Below are 15,658 nucleotides of genomic sequence, written 5' to 3'. Positions count from 1 at the left end.
TCTGTAAAGGGCCAGATAGTAAGGTTTTTGGCTTTGTGTGCCAGAGATTTCCGCAGCAACTGATCCCTCTGCTGTGGAAGTGCAGAAGCAGCCGTGGACGATAATAAACAGACGGGCACAGCTGTGTGTCCACATAACTGTATCTATAAAAATAAGCAGCTGGCTGGGTTTGGTCCACGGGCCAGAGTTTGCCAACCCCTGCTGTAGGTGAAATGGCCTTCAGCAGAAGATCCCACTTCCTGCTTCCTCTCTTTTGGTTCTATAATAATTTGAGAGGACGCCTTAAGTGCCACAAATGCAGAATGAGTTGAACAAGTTAATTACTAATTTTTACAATGCAGAGACGTCAGTGGCTTACGCTTTTGTGTTTGCAGTTCTCAAAGAATAGTCACAGGCTTTCTCTCTGTCTGTGTTGCTCTCTCTGCCTGAAGGCCCGTTTTCTCACTTCCTCACCTGGCCACCTCCTATTTCTCCTCCAAAGTTCAGCTGGGCCACCACTTTGTCCGGGAAGCCTTCCCAGACACTTGCCTCTCCCCATGTCTTGGTCTGCTTTAGGTACGCTTCCTGCAAACCCAGAGCACTATACTGCAACCATCAGTTGAACTACTTTCACCCATTTCCCCCAACACCCACTACGAGCTCTTTGAGAGCAGGACCCACAGCATCCTTGTATCACCTGAGTGTGGTTAAAGGGTTAACATAACCCTTTCTCCTTCTAAGGACAATTTCGACTTTGAATTAATTTTCTAGTTCTGCTTCCGTGGAAGCCTGATAAGAGAAATGTCAGCCATATTATTAGACAACTTTGTTTATAGTAAAAATGACCCCTGATTGGTAAGTTGCTTTGGGCGGGACTGGGAGGAATCATGACTCCCTGGAGGGAGGCCATAGCACTGGGGTTCTCTGAGTGTAGTGACTCTTGTAACTGGGCATGTCCCTTGCAGGGATCCTGGAAGCTATAGCCATGGAGTGGTTAGGAGAAATGTTGGCTTCTGTTGGTCACGGCCTTCTAAGCTAAGATGGACCCCACGCCCGCTAGCGTAGGTATCGTCCAAGCTGTCACCTGGGGCAGGGGCAACAGGAATAGTTCCTGGGTGGTGATACAGGCTGTTGCAAGGACTGTTCCCACCGAAGCCCATTGCCTGATGCCACCTTCCCGGTAAGACTGTGTTTCCAGGTCTACATCTTGATTTCCAAGTGTGAACTTCAATAGTTTTGTGGGTCTGAATGTTTCATTGGACCTACAAAGACCCTCTGGTGCGCAGATGTGATGTCTGGTCTATGCTGTTGTGGACACTGAATAAATGTTTGATGAAGGAGCCAGTGAATGATGGAGAGAAAGAACTTCTCTGAGAGTGCCAGGAGGCTTTTGATGACTCACTCAAACACTCGGGTCTGGGGAACCAGTGTCTCCTTAAAGTGCACATCGCTCGTCTGGCACTTGTATGAAGCGAAATTCACGTTGGCACTGATCTGCAGCTGCAGTTCTTGGTAGTTTTCTTCTAGTACTGAGTAAGCAGGCTCAGGATCCGTCTCTATCACCTGTAACAAAGGCAGCCGTGTCCTCAGTGATGCAGAGCCACCTGCCTCACAGGAATAATGGGGAGATAAAACAGTGCTTCCTTCTACCCAGGCAAATGAGAACCAACTCACAGACTCAAGTTCCAGAAGAAATGATGAGGCCAAACCTATAATCTAGAAACAATAAATGCTGGAGAGGGTGTGGAGAAAAGGGAACACTCTTGCACTGCTGGTGGGAATGTGAATTGGTACAGCCACTATGGAGAACAGTATGGAGGTTCCTTAAAAAACTACAAATAGAACTACCATATGACCCAGTAATCCCACTACTGGGCATATACCCTGAGAAAACCATAATTCAAAAAGAGTCATGTACCAAAATGTTCATTGCAGCTCTATTTACAATAGCCAGGAGATGGAAACAACCTAAGTGTCCATCATCGGATGAATGGATAAGGAAGATGTGGCACATATATACAATGGAATATTACTCAGCCATAAAAAGAAATGAAATTGAGCTATTTGTAATGAGATGGATGGACCTAGAGTCTGTCATACAGAGTGAAGTAAGTCAGAAAGAGAAAGACAAATATCATATGCTAACACATATATATGGAATTTAAGAAAAAAAAAGTCATGAAGAACCTAGGGGTAAGACAGGAATAAAGACACAGACCTAGAGAATGGACTTGAGGATACGGGGAGGGGGAAGGGTAAGCTGGGACGAAGTGAGAGAGTGGCATGGACATATATATACTACCAAACATAAAATAGATAGCTAGTGGGAAGCAGCCGCATAGCACAGGGAGATCAGCTCGGTGGTTTGTGACCACCTAGAGGGGTGGGATAGGGAAGGTGGGAGGGAGATGCAAGAGGGAGGGGATATGGGAACATATGTATATGTATAACTGATTCACTTTGTTATAAAGCAGAAACTAGCACACCATTGTAAAGCAATTATACTTCAATAAAGATGTATAAAAAAAAAAGAAATAGGAAAGGAAGAAATTGAACAACAAGAAATTACTGAGAGCATCACGACTGCACAGGCATGAGTTCTGGGGTCAGATACCTCCAAGAAGGTAGAATAAAGGAAATCATAAAGGTAGGAATAGATATTCATGAAACAGAAAGTAAATCTAAAAAAGAGAGGACCAATGAAACTAAAAGCTGTTTATTTGAAAAGATTTAGAAAACCTTTGGTGAGAATGATCAAGAAGAAAAAAAGAGAAAATACACATAACAAATATCATAAATGAAAAGGGAGATATCACCATCGATCCTACAGATATTTAAACAGACGATAAGAAAATACTGTGAATAATTTTATGAAGATGCATATGAAAACTTAGTTGAAGGGGAAATTCCTAGAAAAATAATTTAATAAAATGGACTCAAAAACAAATTAAAAAAACTAAAGAGTCTTATTACTATTAAAGAAAATGAATGGTAGTAAAAAAAAATCTTTAAAAAGACCTAAATAGATATACCTTGCTAATGGAAAGGATGAATTAATGTTATAAAATTATCAATCCTTCCTAAACTGATTTATAGATACAATCCAATTCCAATCAAGTTTCCATCAGGGTTTTCACAGTACTTGTTTAAATGGATTCAAAAATTATTTAGAAAAATAAAGGGCCAAGAATAAGCAAAATACTTCAGAATAAAACAGTATGGAGATAATCATGAAAAGATTCATTAAAGTCAAAATATGAGTGATAAATATGGCAAGCACATTTGCAGACAAGGACAGGAATAAAAGAGATTATCAAAAATAAAATGACTAATACTCTTATTTTTCCAAGATAATGCTCAAGTGCTTTCCAAAGTGGGCTGTACCAATTTATACTCCTACTAGCAAAGAGACACTTTGGAAATGCTTGGGCATTTTCTTGGAAAGCTGAGCATTCACACATCCTGTGACTCAGCAATTCCACTTCCTGTGACTCAGTTTAGGAATATAAACTCTTGCAAATGAACACCGTGTGACATGAACTATAATGCTCACAGAAACACTGTCCACAGTAGCAAACCCCAACTAATTTTCAAAAGAAGAATGGGTAAATAATAATGCAATTCTATATAGCAGTGGCATGGGTGTGCTACAGCCGCCTGCAACAATACAGATGACCACACGCAATGACCTTTAAAAAAAATAAAGTTAAACACTACACCTAAACAGTATGCCTTTTAGAATGCATACGTTAATTTAAAAAAGAAATAAAAACAAAAATCAAGGGAATGAGATCCCAAGGTAGTGACCATGTCTTAGAGAGAGGCAGAGGTGGGATGGCTGAGAACCACCCAGGTAACCCTGGTTATACTTCCTGTGTTGGGTGTGGGTTCCTCCCTGTTTATTATATTATTAAAAAGAAACCAACAAAGGGATAATTAAAGGAGGGGCACGCATGGACCAAAGATGAGATTCTGACGCAAACAAGAGATTATAATTAACTTAATTCTGGACACTGAGGGAAAAAGGAAGTAGCTAAAAAACTAGCCATGAGGTTTCTGAAGAAGAAAAAGGTGGGAGGATTTGCTCAACTACAAACTAGATATCAAGACTTAAATGAGAGGGACTTCCCTGGTGGTCCAGTGGCTAAGACTCTGAGCTCCCAGTGCAGGGGGCCTGGGTTCAATCCCTGGTCAGGGAACTAGATCCCGCACACCACAAATGAAGATCCTGCATGCTGCAACTGAAGATCCCACAAGCCACAACGAAGATCCCGCATGCGGCAACAAAGATCCTGCATGCTGCAACTAAGACCCGGTGCAGCCAAATAAATAAATAAATTAATTAATTAAAAAAAAAAGACTTCAATGAAAGCTCTACCAATTAAGGTGTGTGGTTTGTGTGGTCCATGTAGTGTGGATGGCAAGTGGCTTGCTTGGAAGTTCAGTTCGCTGCTTTGGAAACCCAGGTCAGGTGGAACAGGGACCATTTCCTTTTTCCACGAAAGAAGGAAATGATGAAACACTGAGCTTGAGGGCAGGAGGCATCCAAGCACGGCAGGCTTGGCCAGACTGGGGCTTGGTGTCCCTACTCACTTTTCGTTTTGTAGTGAAAGTCTTGGGCGTGTTTCTGAGCACGTCCACCCACTTGACCGTGCGCATGCGATCGTCCCAGTCGGGGACCTGGTCTGCAGGGAGCTGAAACATGATCTTGGAGAGCTTGCACTTGATCCCCATCTTCTTCAGGTTGACGGGCACGTCTGACTTCACGGTCACCGCTATGTCCTTGGCACAGCCAGGGTGGAGGTGGCCTGCCTGGGGAAGAGCCTTGCGTTAGTATTTTGGGGAGTTCAATCCTGAGGACTTTTGATGCCTCATGGTGCCCCTCTAGGGGCAGGGTCAAAAGTCTTGGCAAAAAAGTAATGCATCATTCAAGCCCGTATATGTAGACCATCTTAAATATATACAAGATGTTCTTAGAAATTTAATCATAAAAACAAGCAGCTAATATTTACCAAACTGTTACATGCTTCAGGCACTATGCTAAACCTTCACAAAATTCTACTAACCCCCACGACAGCCCTATGGGATGTACAGCTATCACCCCTATTTGATAGACAAGGAAACTTGTAATTTGCTCAAGGTCATACCATTAATGTTAGAAGATCTGGATTCAGACCCAGGCAGGTACCACAGTACCTGGTACCACACTCTTAACCACCTGTACTTCTCAACCATATGACCTATACAAATTATGGACAGATGTACACAGTACCTTAGCAGTTCTCAGAGTGTGATCTACTGACCCTTGGGGGCCCCAATATCTTTTCAGGAGTTCACAAGGTCAAAACTATTTTCATCATAATACTAAGATGACATTTGACTTTTTCATTCTCATTTTCTTGTGAGTATATAATGGAGCTTCCTAGAGGTTACATGACATACGATACTGCATCAGATTGAATGCAGAAGCAAATACGAGAATCCAGCTCTCTTCTACTAGGCCAGATATTAAAGGGACTTGTAGAAATGTAGAACACTGCTACTCTTCTCGCACAATTTTGTTTTGGAAAATAAAGCCGTTTTCATAAAAATATGGTATTTATATTAACATGTAATGGGTTTGTTATTATATTTTAAATGAACAAATACATGTTTTTAAAGATTCTCAGTTTTAACTTCTAATGTGGTAAATATTGATAGACATAACCCACATAAACAAAAACTCTTTGAGGGTCCTCAGTAATGTTTAAGAGTATCAAGGAGTCCTGAGACCAAAAAGGCTGAGATTTGCTGAAGTGTTCCAGATATATGGGAAATCCAATTTGGTTTGTAGAATAAAATCATTTGTGATTGAACATGCATAAATGCACATACACATACCCAAATACATACTATATATAGTCCTATATATATAGTCCTTTCATGTTTCTAATAGATAAGAAACCCCTCCTCCTCTGGAAAGTGAAGGGAGAAGAAAGTTTAATACTTCCCAAGGCTACAACTATGTGTGTGTGTGTATGTGTACACACGTGGGTGTATACCCAAGTGTGTGCCCGTGGGTGTGTAAATGGACCATAAGAAGCTTATCTCTACCTTCTTTGACTATCACTTCATATCTCTCCAGGAGGCAAAACACTTCTTCCTGATAGCACCCTAATTTAAAGGTGAAAAAGTGGGTCCCCAACCCTCCTCGCTCTAACCCCCTAGAGTTCTGTGCTTGAACAAACTCAGTGGCTGAAACAGAGCAAGAGGCCATGGATACATCCAGTGTCCTGGGAACTCAGAAGTGAACGTCTATGAAAAACAAGTGCTGGCCAGAGGTGAGGCTCTGCTGCCACGTGGTCCTAGGCCTTGTTCGAGGTCAAGCTTTGGTTAGCAATTCATAAATGTGTGCTGTGAGACACTCAAAGAAGGGGTTAGAAAATTCCAGGTAAAACAAAGTTGACTAGGTTTTAATATGCTGAAGGGCATCTAGAATCTGTAGGAGAAAGATGTAACATTTTCTAAATCTCTGTTGTCCACAAAACCGCCACCCCCATTTTAGCTTTTGATGAAGCACATTTGCAGGACAAATGCTCCAAAGAACACACACCATGGGGGACACAGGTCTACACTTGGGGATGGGAAGACTGGGACCTGTCTTCATCCATGGAGGTCTCCATGGAATTCCTCAACATCAGTCTTGGTGACCTCATTCTCTGCTCTTAGGCCAGAGGGGACATTTCTGGTACCAGGTCGGAGTGAGGGATGCATCCATCCCATCCTATGTATCTGTGGGAATGGGCTGACAATCAAACTGGGGTTGGCTTAGGCCTAAGGGAGTGCAGAAAACAAGGACTGGTTTTCACTTACCTGTGGGGAGAAAGAAACTGTGGCTAAAAGGGGCCATTCGAACCGTATCACATTCACTTGGCTGTGATTAGTGATTGTGAAGCTCACGTTATAGCTGTTTCCAACGTGGCAGTCCCCAAACTGGATGTGGTTCACCAGAGCAGCTAGGGGACAGAAGCAGGGGGCAGTGAGTCCCTTCTTGCCTCCTCTGCAGGCTCACTTCCCCATGGAGGCAGCTCCTGAAAGACATTGTGCCTCACCCTCATGCAACCCCACCTTCCTTGGATGGTTATACTGGAAACGCCTGGAGTCCTTCGCCAGCAAGCTTTCTCTCCTATAGGGGAGTCTACTTATCCACCCATCCACCCACCCACTCTGGCCCTCACCTCCATTTGTACAAAGGAAAACATAGCTCCCCACTGCCCGCCCGCCAACTCCATTTGTTTGGTGAAACAGTACTATTAAGGGCTGGAATTGCCACACAGAATACAGAAGTCCCCATTAAATTTGAATTACAAGTAAATGATGAGTAATTTTTAGTATAAGTATGTCCCATGCAAAATTTTGGGACACAAATATACTAAAAATTATAGTCTATTTAAAATTCAAATTTAATATCTAAAATTCAAATGTAATGGGGACTGCTGTGTTCTGATTTTCTAAATCTGGTAACCCTATTATAAGTATGAAATCTGATTTCTGAACTAGGGTTCACTGCTGGCTCCTGCTTGACCCCTGATAAGAAAGGTGCCACCCTGTAGCTACAAACAGAGGTGAAACACCAGATACATGAGAAGCACTGATTTTTTTTTTTTTTTTTTTGTGGTGTGTGGGCCTCTCACTGTTGTGGCCTCTCCCGTTGCGGAGCACAGGCTCCAGACGCGCAGGCTCAGCGGCCATGGCTCACGGGCCCAGCCGCTCCGCGGCATGTGGGATCTTCCCAGACCGGGGCACGAACCCATGTCCCCTGCATCGGCAGGTGGACTCTCAACCACTGCGCCACCAGGCAAGCCCAGGAGCACTGATTTTAACCCATGTTGTATGGACTGCCTAAGGCTACATTCCAGAACTATAATTAAACTCCTAGAGAAACTGTGAGACTGTGTTTATAACTCACTTCATAGCAGTCAGCCACACAATTAGGGTGTTTAGCAAATGCTTTTTTATAATAATGAAGAAGTAAATATTTTCCTACCCAAAGAATATAATCGGGCTTCCCTGGTGGCGCAGTGGTTGAGAGTCCGCCTGCCGATGCAGGGGACACGGGTTCATGCCCCAGTCTGGGAAGATCCCACATGCCGCGGAGCGGCTGGGCCTATGAGCCATGGCCGCTGAGCCTGCGTGTCCGGAGCCTGTGCTCCTCAATGGGAGAGGCCATAACAGTGAGAGGTCCACACACCGCAAAAAAAAAAAAAGAAAACAAAGAATATAATCAACCAAATGAAGCCGCAGTGCTTGATAAACTGCAGAGCAGCATGTCTTAAGCTCTAATGCTCACACAGATCACCTGGGGATCTTGCTAAACTGCAAATTCTGATTCAGTAGGTCTGAGGTGCTAGGAAGGCGTCTGAAATTCCCATTTCTAACAACTCCCAGGTGATGCTGATGCTGTAGGTTCTCAGACGGCGCATTGAGTAGTGAGGCTGCAGAGGATGGTCTTCCAGAGGTGGCACAAACCTACACCTTCTCTAATTAAACCAGCCCGCCATTTCTCTTAGAATGTCTAGGGTACATGATACAGATGAAACAGAGGATGCCAGTGCAAGCCAGCTAAAAGATACAGACAGGGAAAACTACAGAGAGACATGTATTCACTTTTTAGCTAATCTGGAATTTGAATTTCTCTTATTAGCTAAATTGGAATTTGAGCTCAAAGAATAAGCTCCCTAAGGGACAGGCTCTCTTATTAATTACTCTTTGGAACTCCAGGCACATGCACACTGATGCTCAACAACTGTTCTTTGAGGGAACACATGGATGAATGCAGTGATTTAGTCAGGCATGAAGGATCATACAGTAACAAAGAGGAGATTCAGTCCTAAATTCCCAGGAAGCTAGCCAACCTGTTATTTAAATTTCATTCTTATTTAAAATGAACCACAAGCCAACAGGTGTCAACACCTCACTGCTGCTTCTCTCACCTGCCACAAAGTCTTCCATCGTGTTTTCCTCGATGATCTCAGAGATATCTGAGGCCTCCTGGCTGGAGGAAGCCAGCAGCCCATGGATGTTGTCCAAGGTGATGTCATCCTCGTAGCCTTCTCCCACCATGTGGATGACCGTCTCCTCGTACTGGTTGTTGATTACTGACAAGTGGATGATGCCTGCCATTCTCCCAACCTTCTGGGAGTGGAAAACAACATCAAATTCAGCTGTGTCTCCAGGAGGAACAACCAGGGAGGCTGTGTGAGCCTTCTTTGCTGCAACGAGAAGAGAGAGACATGATCTAGAACCAGATTAAAGGAAGACGTATCCATAAAGACCTGGACTCAAGGGAATGCAGCCCTCATGTGGGAATGAGCCTCGCCTAGAGAGGCCATTGGTGACGAGACTGGGCATCTGACTCTGGCTGGGTACACGTTAGTCCTCTAACAAAAGAGCTACTGGGACCCATTGCTCTCTAGAAGATACACTTGCCCTACTTACCTTTTGCTTGTGGTTTGTTTTCCTCTATGATGTAGATGTAGGAGGTGGATGGCTTCCCCTTCAGGGAGAAGACTCCTAGTTGGTCCTGCAGGTCAACATGCAACTGGCATAAGGGAAATAAGATTGAGTGTTAAGCTTACAGGCTGCTCATGAGTTCTGAATTGAAGTGAGATACTGTGCTGTTGGGGGAGTACCCCAAAAAATCATTGAGCCTAGTGCTCACTTTTTCGAGTTTCTTACTAAGAGAGATATAATAAATATTATACCTGGAGAGGACAAACAAAAATTTAGCTCAGTCCTTGCTATTCAAATAAGGAACCAGAGGTCCAGAGAGTATAGGTGACTTTCTGGATTACCCAGTCAAAACGGGGTTGCCAAGGTCTCTGTTATTGACAGAGGCAGTTGTGAAATATACACTAGACTAGTAAAATGGAAATGAATATTCGTCATTCTATGAGGGCTTGCATGAATGTGAGTTCCTAAAAACCAGTATCTTCTAGGTACTAACACATAAGTTGCCTGATAGTGTCATGCTGAGCGTCCTACCAAGATAAGAGGAAAACCAAGGTGGACATCTGACTTACTTGGAGAAAAGGGATGCTTTACAGCCCACTGGAAGCCATGTAGCTGATTAAAAAAACCTAAAGCCATATATCATATTTTATGTATGAGGAACCAGCAGACATTTTTAGAAGATAAGTAATGCTGGCACCATCATGAATAAGATTGAACAATATAAAAAATGAGGCACGAAGAAGAAATAGTGACATCACATAGAAGCTTCTGAGATAAAAATATATATATTTAGAAATAAACTTAATAAGAAACTACACAGAGGAGTCATATGGAAACATATTGACATAAAAGAAGATGTAATAAATGGGTTGGAATCCTAAATGTTGTTCCTGGTGGAGAGCCTAAATACTCTAAAAGTAGAAATTCCCCCCTAAATAATTCATAGGAATCCCAATAGGATTTTGTGAGGAACATTATAAAATGATATCTAAAGTTCATCTGAGAGACTGTTAAAAAATCGTTAAGAAAGATTAGAAAAACAGGGAATGGGTGCTAATACATTTTATAAAGCTACAATAATGGAAACCATGCAGGGTAATGGTAAACTAGGTAATGTGGACTCAAGACAATAAAGAAATGCAAAACAAAAACCAAACAAACAGCCCCCCCCACCAATGATTTCAGAAGCATCACAGAGCTAAGAAGATAATGAAGAATAACCAGGCCAACGTCTGGGATGTCTAGAGAGGCCAGCCTAGCCTTCTGGGCTGTTTTTGACCTGGGGCATTTGCCAGTCGGGAAGAGGCAGATGGGAGGCTGAACTGTGCTTTCCTGACGGTCTCTTGGTGTTAAGAGGGCAAAAGTCCTGTGAGGGGTGGGAGTGTTTTCTTTGCTCTAGACTAGGACCCCAAAGGTCTGCACAGTAAGACAAAAGTTAGGCTGGATATAAAGCAGCTCTCCCAAGGATAGCAATCCTGCTCAGAGTTATCTGTCGAACACAGAAAATCTCAAGCCCTAAAACCAGTTTAAGGTGATCCTGCATTTGTAGTGCCCCCAAGTGCTAGGCAGAAGCAAATGAAAATTGTCTCTGAAGAAAAATACATCCTTAGCCTAATTATTTCTAAATTAACTTTTCAAATATAATACAACACATGATCAAAAATAACCAGGCACATGAGGAGACAAGACAACATGGGCAAAAATGAACAGAAGCAGCAGATATCAGAATTAGACCCACTGGGGCTTCAGATTTTGGAATTATCAGGTATAGACTGCAAAATGGCTGTGATTACTGTGTTCAAGAAATAAAAGTCTGACAATTTTGGGATGAAACTAGAAATCATAAAAACTGGTTATGCAGATTTGAAAAACAATCTGATAAAAATTCTAGAACTGAAAAATATAATAACTCAAGAACTGAATGGAAGGTTTAATAGAAAACTAGATATAGCCAAAGGGAGAGTTAATGAACTGAAGGCAGGACAAAAGAAATCATGCAAAATGAAGCCCAGAGAAAAATGGATGGAAAATATAGTGAGGTTGTGAGACATAGAGGAGAGGATATAATGAGAAGACCTTCCATACATTGACGTGGCTTCCCAGAAGGAGAGACGAGACAGAATGGAATAGAAACAATATTTGAAAACACATATAGGAATTTCCCAAAACGGACTCAAAACATCAACTGCAGAGTCCAGAAGCCTGGTGAATTCCAAGAAAAATCAATTAAAAGAAATCCGTACCTAGACACATCATAGTAAAACTGCAGAAAACAAATACAAAGGTACAAAGCCAGGGGAAAAAGACTGCCTTAGAGGAACATTTTTGACTTATAAGCTGACACCTCAGCCATAACAATGCAAACCAAAATACACTGGAATAATATCTCCCATTTGCTGAAAGAAAACAACTGCCAACCCAGAGTTCTACAGCCAGCAACATTTACGTTAAAAATAAAGGATAAATTGAGATTTTCAAATAAAAACTGAGAGAATTCACCATTAGCAGACTTGCATTAAGGAAATATTGAAGAGTATTCTTCAGTAGGTAGAAAAAGGATCTCAGATGGTAGGTTGGAGATGCAGGAATGGAGAGCAATAAAAATGGTAACTTCTGGGTGAATCTAAATGAGTCCTAACCACATCAACAACAACAACTGTAATAATGTCTTGTAGAATCCAAAGCCCTCCACAAACTGTCCCCTCACTGTACCCTTCTATTTTTCTCTCTCACTGTTCTTCAACCTATACCCTATGCTCTCACAAAGCTGGTGCTTACTAGTTCCTGTTTGTACCTTATAATTTTTTTTTTTTGCTTCTGTGCCTTTGTCTTTGCAGTTTTCTTTCTTTGCCTAGGCTTCACTCACTGCAATGCCCACTTACTGAAACCCAGATATATCCTTCGACGCCCAGCTCAAATGTCATTTTATAGTGAAATTTTCCTGGATTCCCCTAGATGGGAGTAGATTACTTTCAAAAGTCCTACAGTTCTTTGTATAACATTTACACAATCTATCACTCTTTTTTTTTGTAAAATAAAAACATAATTGCTGAACCAAAAGTCCCTTCTGACGTTATATCTCTCACCCCTGATGAAGTTTCTTTCTTTTTTCATTATTACAAATGCAATGTTCATTACAGAAAAAAAGTGAAAAAATAAGGAAGACACTCAGAACACCCATAATCCTACCTACTCAGCTTGGTATATTATCATTGCTCACTGCCTTGCACAGTAATTATCAGTGTACTATGTATCAGTGTACTATGTAATCAGACCACGCCTAATTCCCCTCTGCATGTCCCATGTCTTACCCAGGTTAACGTATGAGGAACATCAAAGAAGTCCTCACAAGTTAGGGATGGCAGAAACCCCAATGTCAGGTCTTGCTTCTGAATGATTCTCCCTTTTCACCCCATGCTTCACCCTCCAGCAGTACCTTGGCAGGGATGGTGCCACTGTTCTTGAGGACAAGAGGCAGTGTCTCTGAATGACCAAGCAGAAGCCTCTTAAAGAGGAGCAAGGGGTTTCCATATTGGTTATGGAGAATCGGCCGCACAACGGTCACTCGAGGGAGGTTCCCCTCTCCAACAATATCAAACATGAGGCTTCGATTCTTGGCCAGGTTGCTGCAGGGAACAGAAAGATCAAGGTCTGTCAGTCTAGCATGGCAGGAATGACATTTCACAGAGAGTGTGGCCTACTGCCCTGCTGGAGGAGGGGGAGCTGGGGAGCCGGTACCTGGGCAAGCCGTCCAAGGTGGCCTCAAAAATACACTGGTAGGTCTGCATGGCCTGTGGGGTGAAGGACACCGTGGCAAAGGCATGCGAGCGGCTGGCAACACACATCTTGTTGGGTTCCACTTCAAAGATGTCAGTGATGCGGGCAAAGATCTGGATGGGGGCGGGAGGAAGCAGGGATCGGTGTGTGTGCCACTTTGCATTTGCACAAGGCTTGCTGCTCACCTCTACAAGCCCTGCTGTGACATCTCCCTCCTCTAAGCTCTGCAGTAGGCATGTCCCACTGCTTGCACAGTCATGATCCTGGAAGGAGCGGCCTGGGTACTCAGGGACCCACCCCTGAGCAATAATTGGCCAGACCTGTGATCTTGGACTCAAACAGATGAACTAAACCATATCTCAGATAGTCAGATCCCCTGGCCACCCCACCACCCCACCCACACAAATAAATTAAGATGCCAGAGACCCCTGGTGGTTGCTGACGTGGGGCTGAGCTGGAAGCCAGACTAGAGAAAGGAGCAATGGAGACACCATGTGTGAGAAACACATGGCTCTTGGCAGTTGGGGAGCCACGGCTGGTCTTCTGAAAGCTGAATTTCGGGTGACAGTTCCAGTCCCACAGACCTCTGGCTACATGCTGTGTTCTGCCCTGTGTGTGAGGTCTCGGATTCACTGAAGCAAACCTTGCTGTGTTGGGGCCATCCTGAGTGGGTTTCTGCTCCTTCTAACTCTAAGAGCTTTGGCTAGAACCACCTTCTGCAGCATTTTCTCTGCTCCTGTCTTAGGGCAGTGTCTGGGGAAGACTGTAGGGACTGTAGGGACCCCTGGAACGGCCTCAAAAGGATTTTTTATTCTCATGGGAGGCAGGTGGGATTCAAGACTGACTATTCCTTCTTGTTCTTAAGCTGAGAGCATAAGGTTTCTTTTCTCTTTCCAAGGAATAATCTGCAAATTAAGGAGGAAGATGACAACATAATGCCTGCAAATCCCTGTTAAAAACCGATCTTTGTTTAGAAATCAGGCTTGCTCACTTTTTACGTTTTTAGAACAGAATAGGGAGCAAGCTGCCCTTTCCTGTCCCAAAAAGGTCAGAAAGTGATAATAGTCTCTCAACCCGTGTCCCTCTGCGGTGACAGTCCCCCGGAAATGCACACTACTTTTGGCTCTAGACTAGACCAGCCCTCTCGGCCATCTCCCTACCACCATCAGCCATGAGAACAATACCAACTCTGGGGCACAAGGGCCACCTGGGCCGAGGTTCTATCTTCGGGCAGAGGACTGGTGTGGCTGAGCTGACACTAGGCAGTGTTTGCGACTAGAAGTTACGGGTGAGTGAAACCCACTGACTCAGCCCTCTCTTTTGGAACCCTGAATTTTCTGTTCCACTGCGAGGGAAAAGGGTCTTAGTGTGGTCGGACTCAGACAGGGAAGGCCGTTTTGGTCTGGCAGACCCCGAGATGGACACTTATTATTTACCTTGCACGTAGATGAAGCTTGGCTTTAAACCAAGCCTTATATCCCTAGGCTCTGGGACCTAGGGGAAGAATTTAGCATTTCTGAGCCTCAATTTCCCCAACTATAAAATGGGGATAATAATACAAAATCTGATACTACAAACTTCTGAGGATGAAATGAGATCATAAATAAAAATCACTTAGCACAGTGCTCAGCATACAGCAGGAGGTCAATAAATGCTCACCATTTCACCTTACACTTATAGTCTGACACCCCCCAACTCTCCCTCGCCAGACCAACATGCCACCTGAGCAGGCTTCATGACCCGATCTTTGGCTCTCCCCACAGTGCTTTGTCCCGTAGACACATGAGTGTTTGATGGAGGAGTGCGCTGCTCCGTCGTGTGAACCAGTTTATCACAGAGGTACCCAGAGGAGACACCCACTGGGATAAACATATGTCCCCTCATATGACTTCCAGGGGGCCTGAGAGCCAGATAATCCCCATTCACAATACAGGCTCCAGAGCAGGGGTTTCCAGGAGCTCTTGCCCTGGCTTTATGCCGACCATGGTGGGCCAGGGCCACTGGGGCTACTCACCTTGTTGGAGATGGGCTTAACCACAATGTTCACGTCACAGGCGATCTTTCCCACGTTGGAGATCTTGAAGCGAGCCTTGGCCTGATGGCCCACCAGGACATTGCAGAAGATGAACTTGTTCTCATCCTCCACAAACAGCCCCCCGCTCTCTATGGTCTGCAGGATGCTGTACAGGTTGGCGCTGGTACAGAGTTGGTGCTCCTCAAATATCAAGGTGGTGTTGTCGGTGACGAAAGCTGGGGAGTGGAGGGAAGACTGTGAGATGAAGGCTGAGAGCTCGATTCCTGCTCTCTGTAATTCCTAATTTGGAGGTTTAGACTCCAGCAAAGGACAATCATAGAGAGGAATTCACACAAGAAGGTGTGAGGGATGGGACAAATTCTGTCTTCTCTTCCT

General features: G+C 43.7%; 1 protein-coding gene across 1 annotated transcript in view; it reads right to left on the bottom strand.

Moving 5' to 3' along the window:
- Positions 1-15,658, bottom strand: part of HYDIN (HYDIN axonemal central pair apparatus protein) — a 445,256-nt gene that overhangs the window by 37,452 nt on the left and 392,146 nt on the right. The window contains exons 61-68 of the mRNA XM_060083501.1: positions 15,263-15,498; positions 13,210-13,361; positions 12,908-13,097; positions 9,457-9,559; positions 8,952-9,230; positions 6,832-6,974; positions 4,573-4,791; positions 1,382-1,542 (exon numbers count right to left, since the gene is read on the bottom strand). Of these exons, the coding sequence (XP_059939484.1) occupies positions 1,382-1,542; positions 4,573-4,791; positions 6,832-6,974; positions 8,952-9,230; positions 9,457-9,559; positions 12,908-13,097; positions 13,210-13,361; positions 15,263-15,498 (1,483 nt within the window). The remainder of the gene's footprint in view (positions 1-1,381; positions 1,543-4,572; positions 4,792-6,831; positions 6,975-8,951; positions 9,231-9,456; positions 9,560-12,907; positions 13,098-13,209; positions 13,362-15,262; positions 15,499-15,658) is intronic.

The sequence above is a fragment of the Mesoplodon densirostris genome, chromosome 19 (assembly GCF_025265405.1).
Source record: "Mesoplodon densirostris isolate mMesDen1 chromosome 19, mMesDen1 primary haplotype, whole genome shotgun sequence".
Lineage (NCBI taxonomy): Eukaryota > Metazoa > Chordata > Mammalia > Artiodactyla > Ziphiidae > Mesoplodon > Mesoplodon densirostris.
The sequence above is the reverse complement of the archived record's forward strand: the minus strand, read 5'-3'. Positions and strand labels throughout refer to the sequence as shown.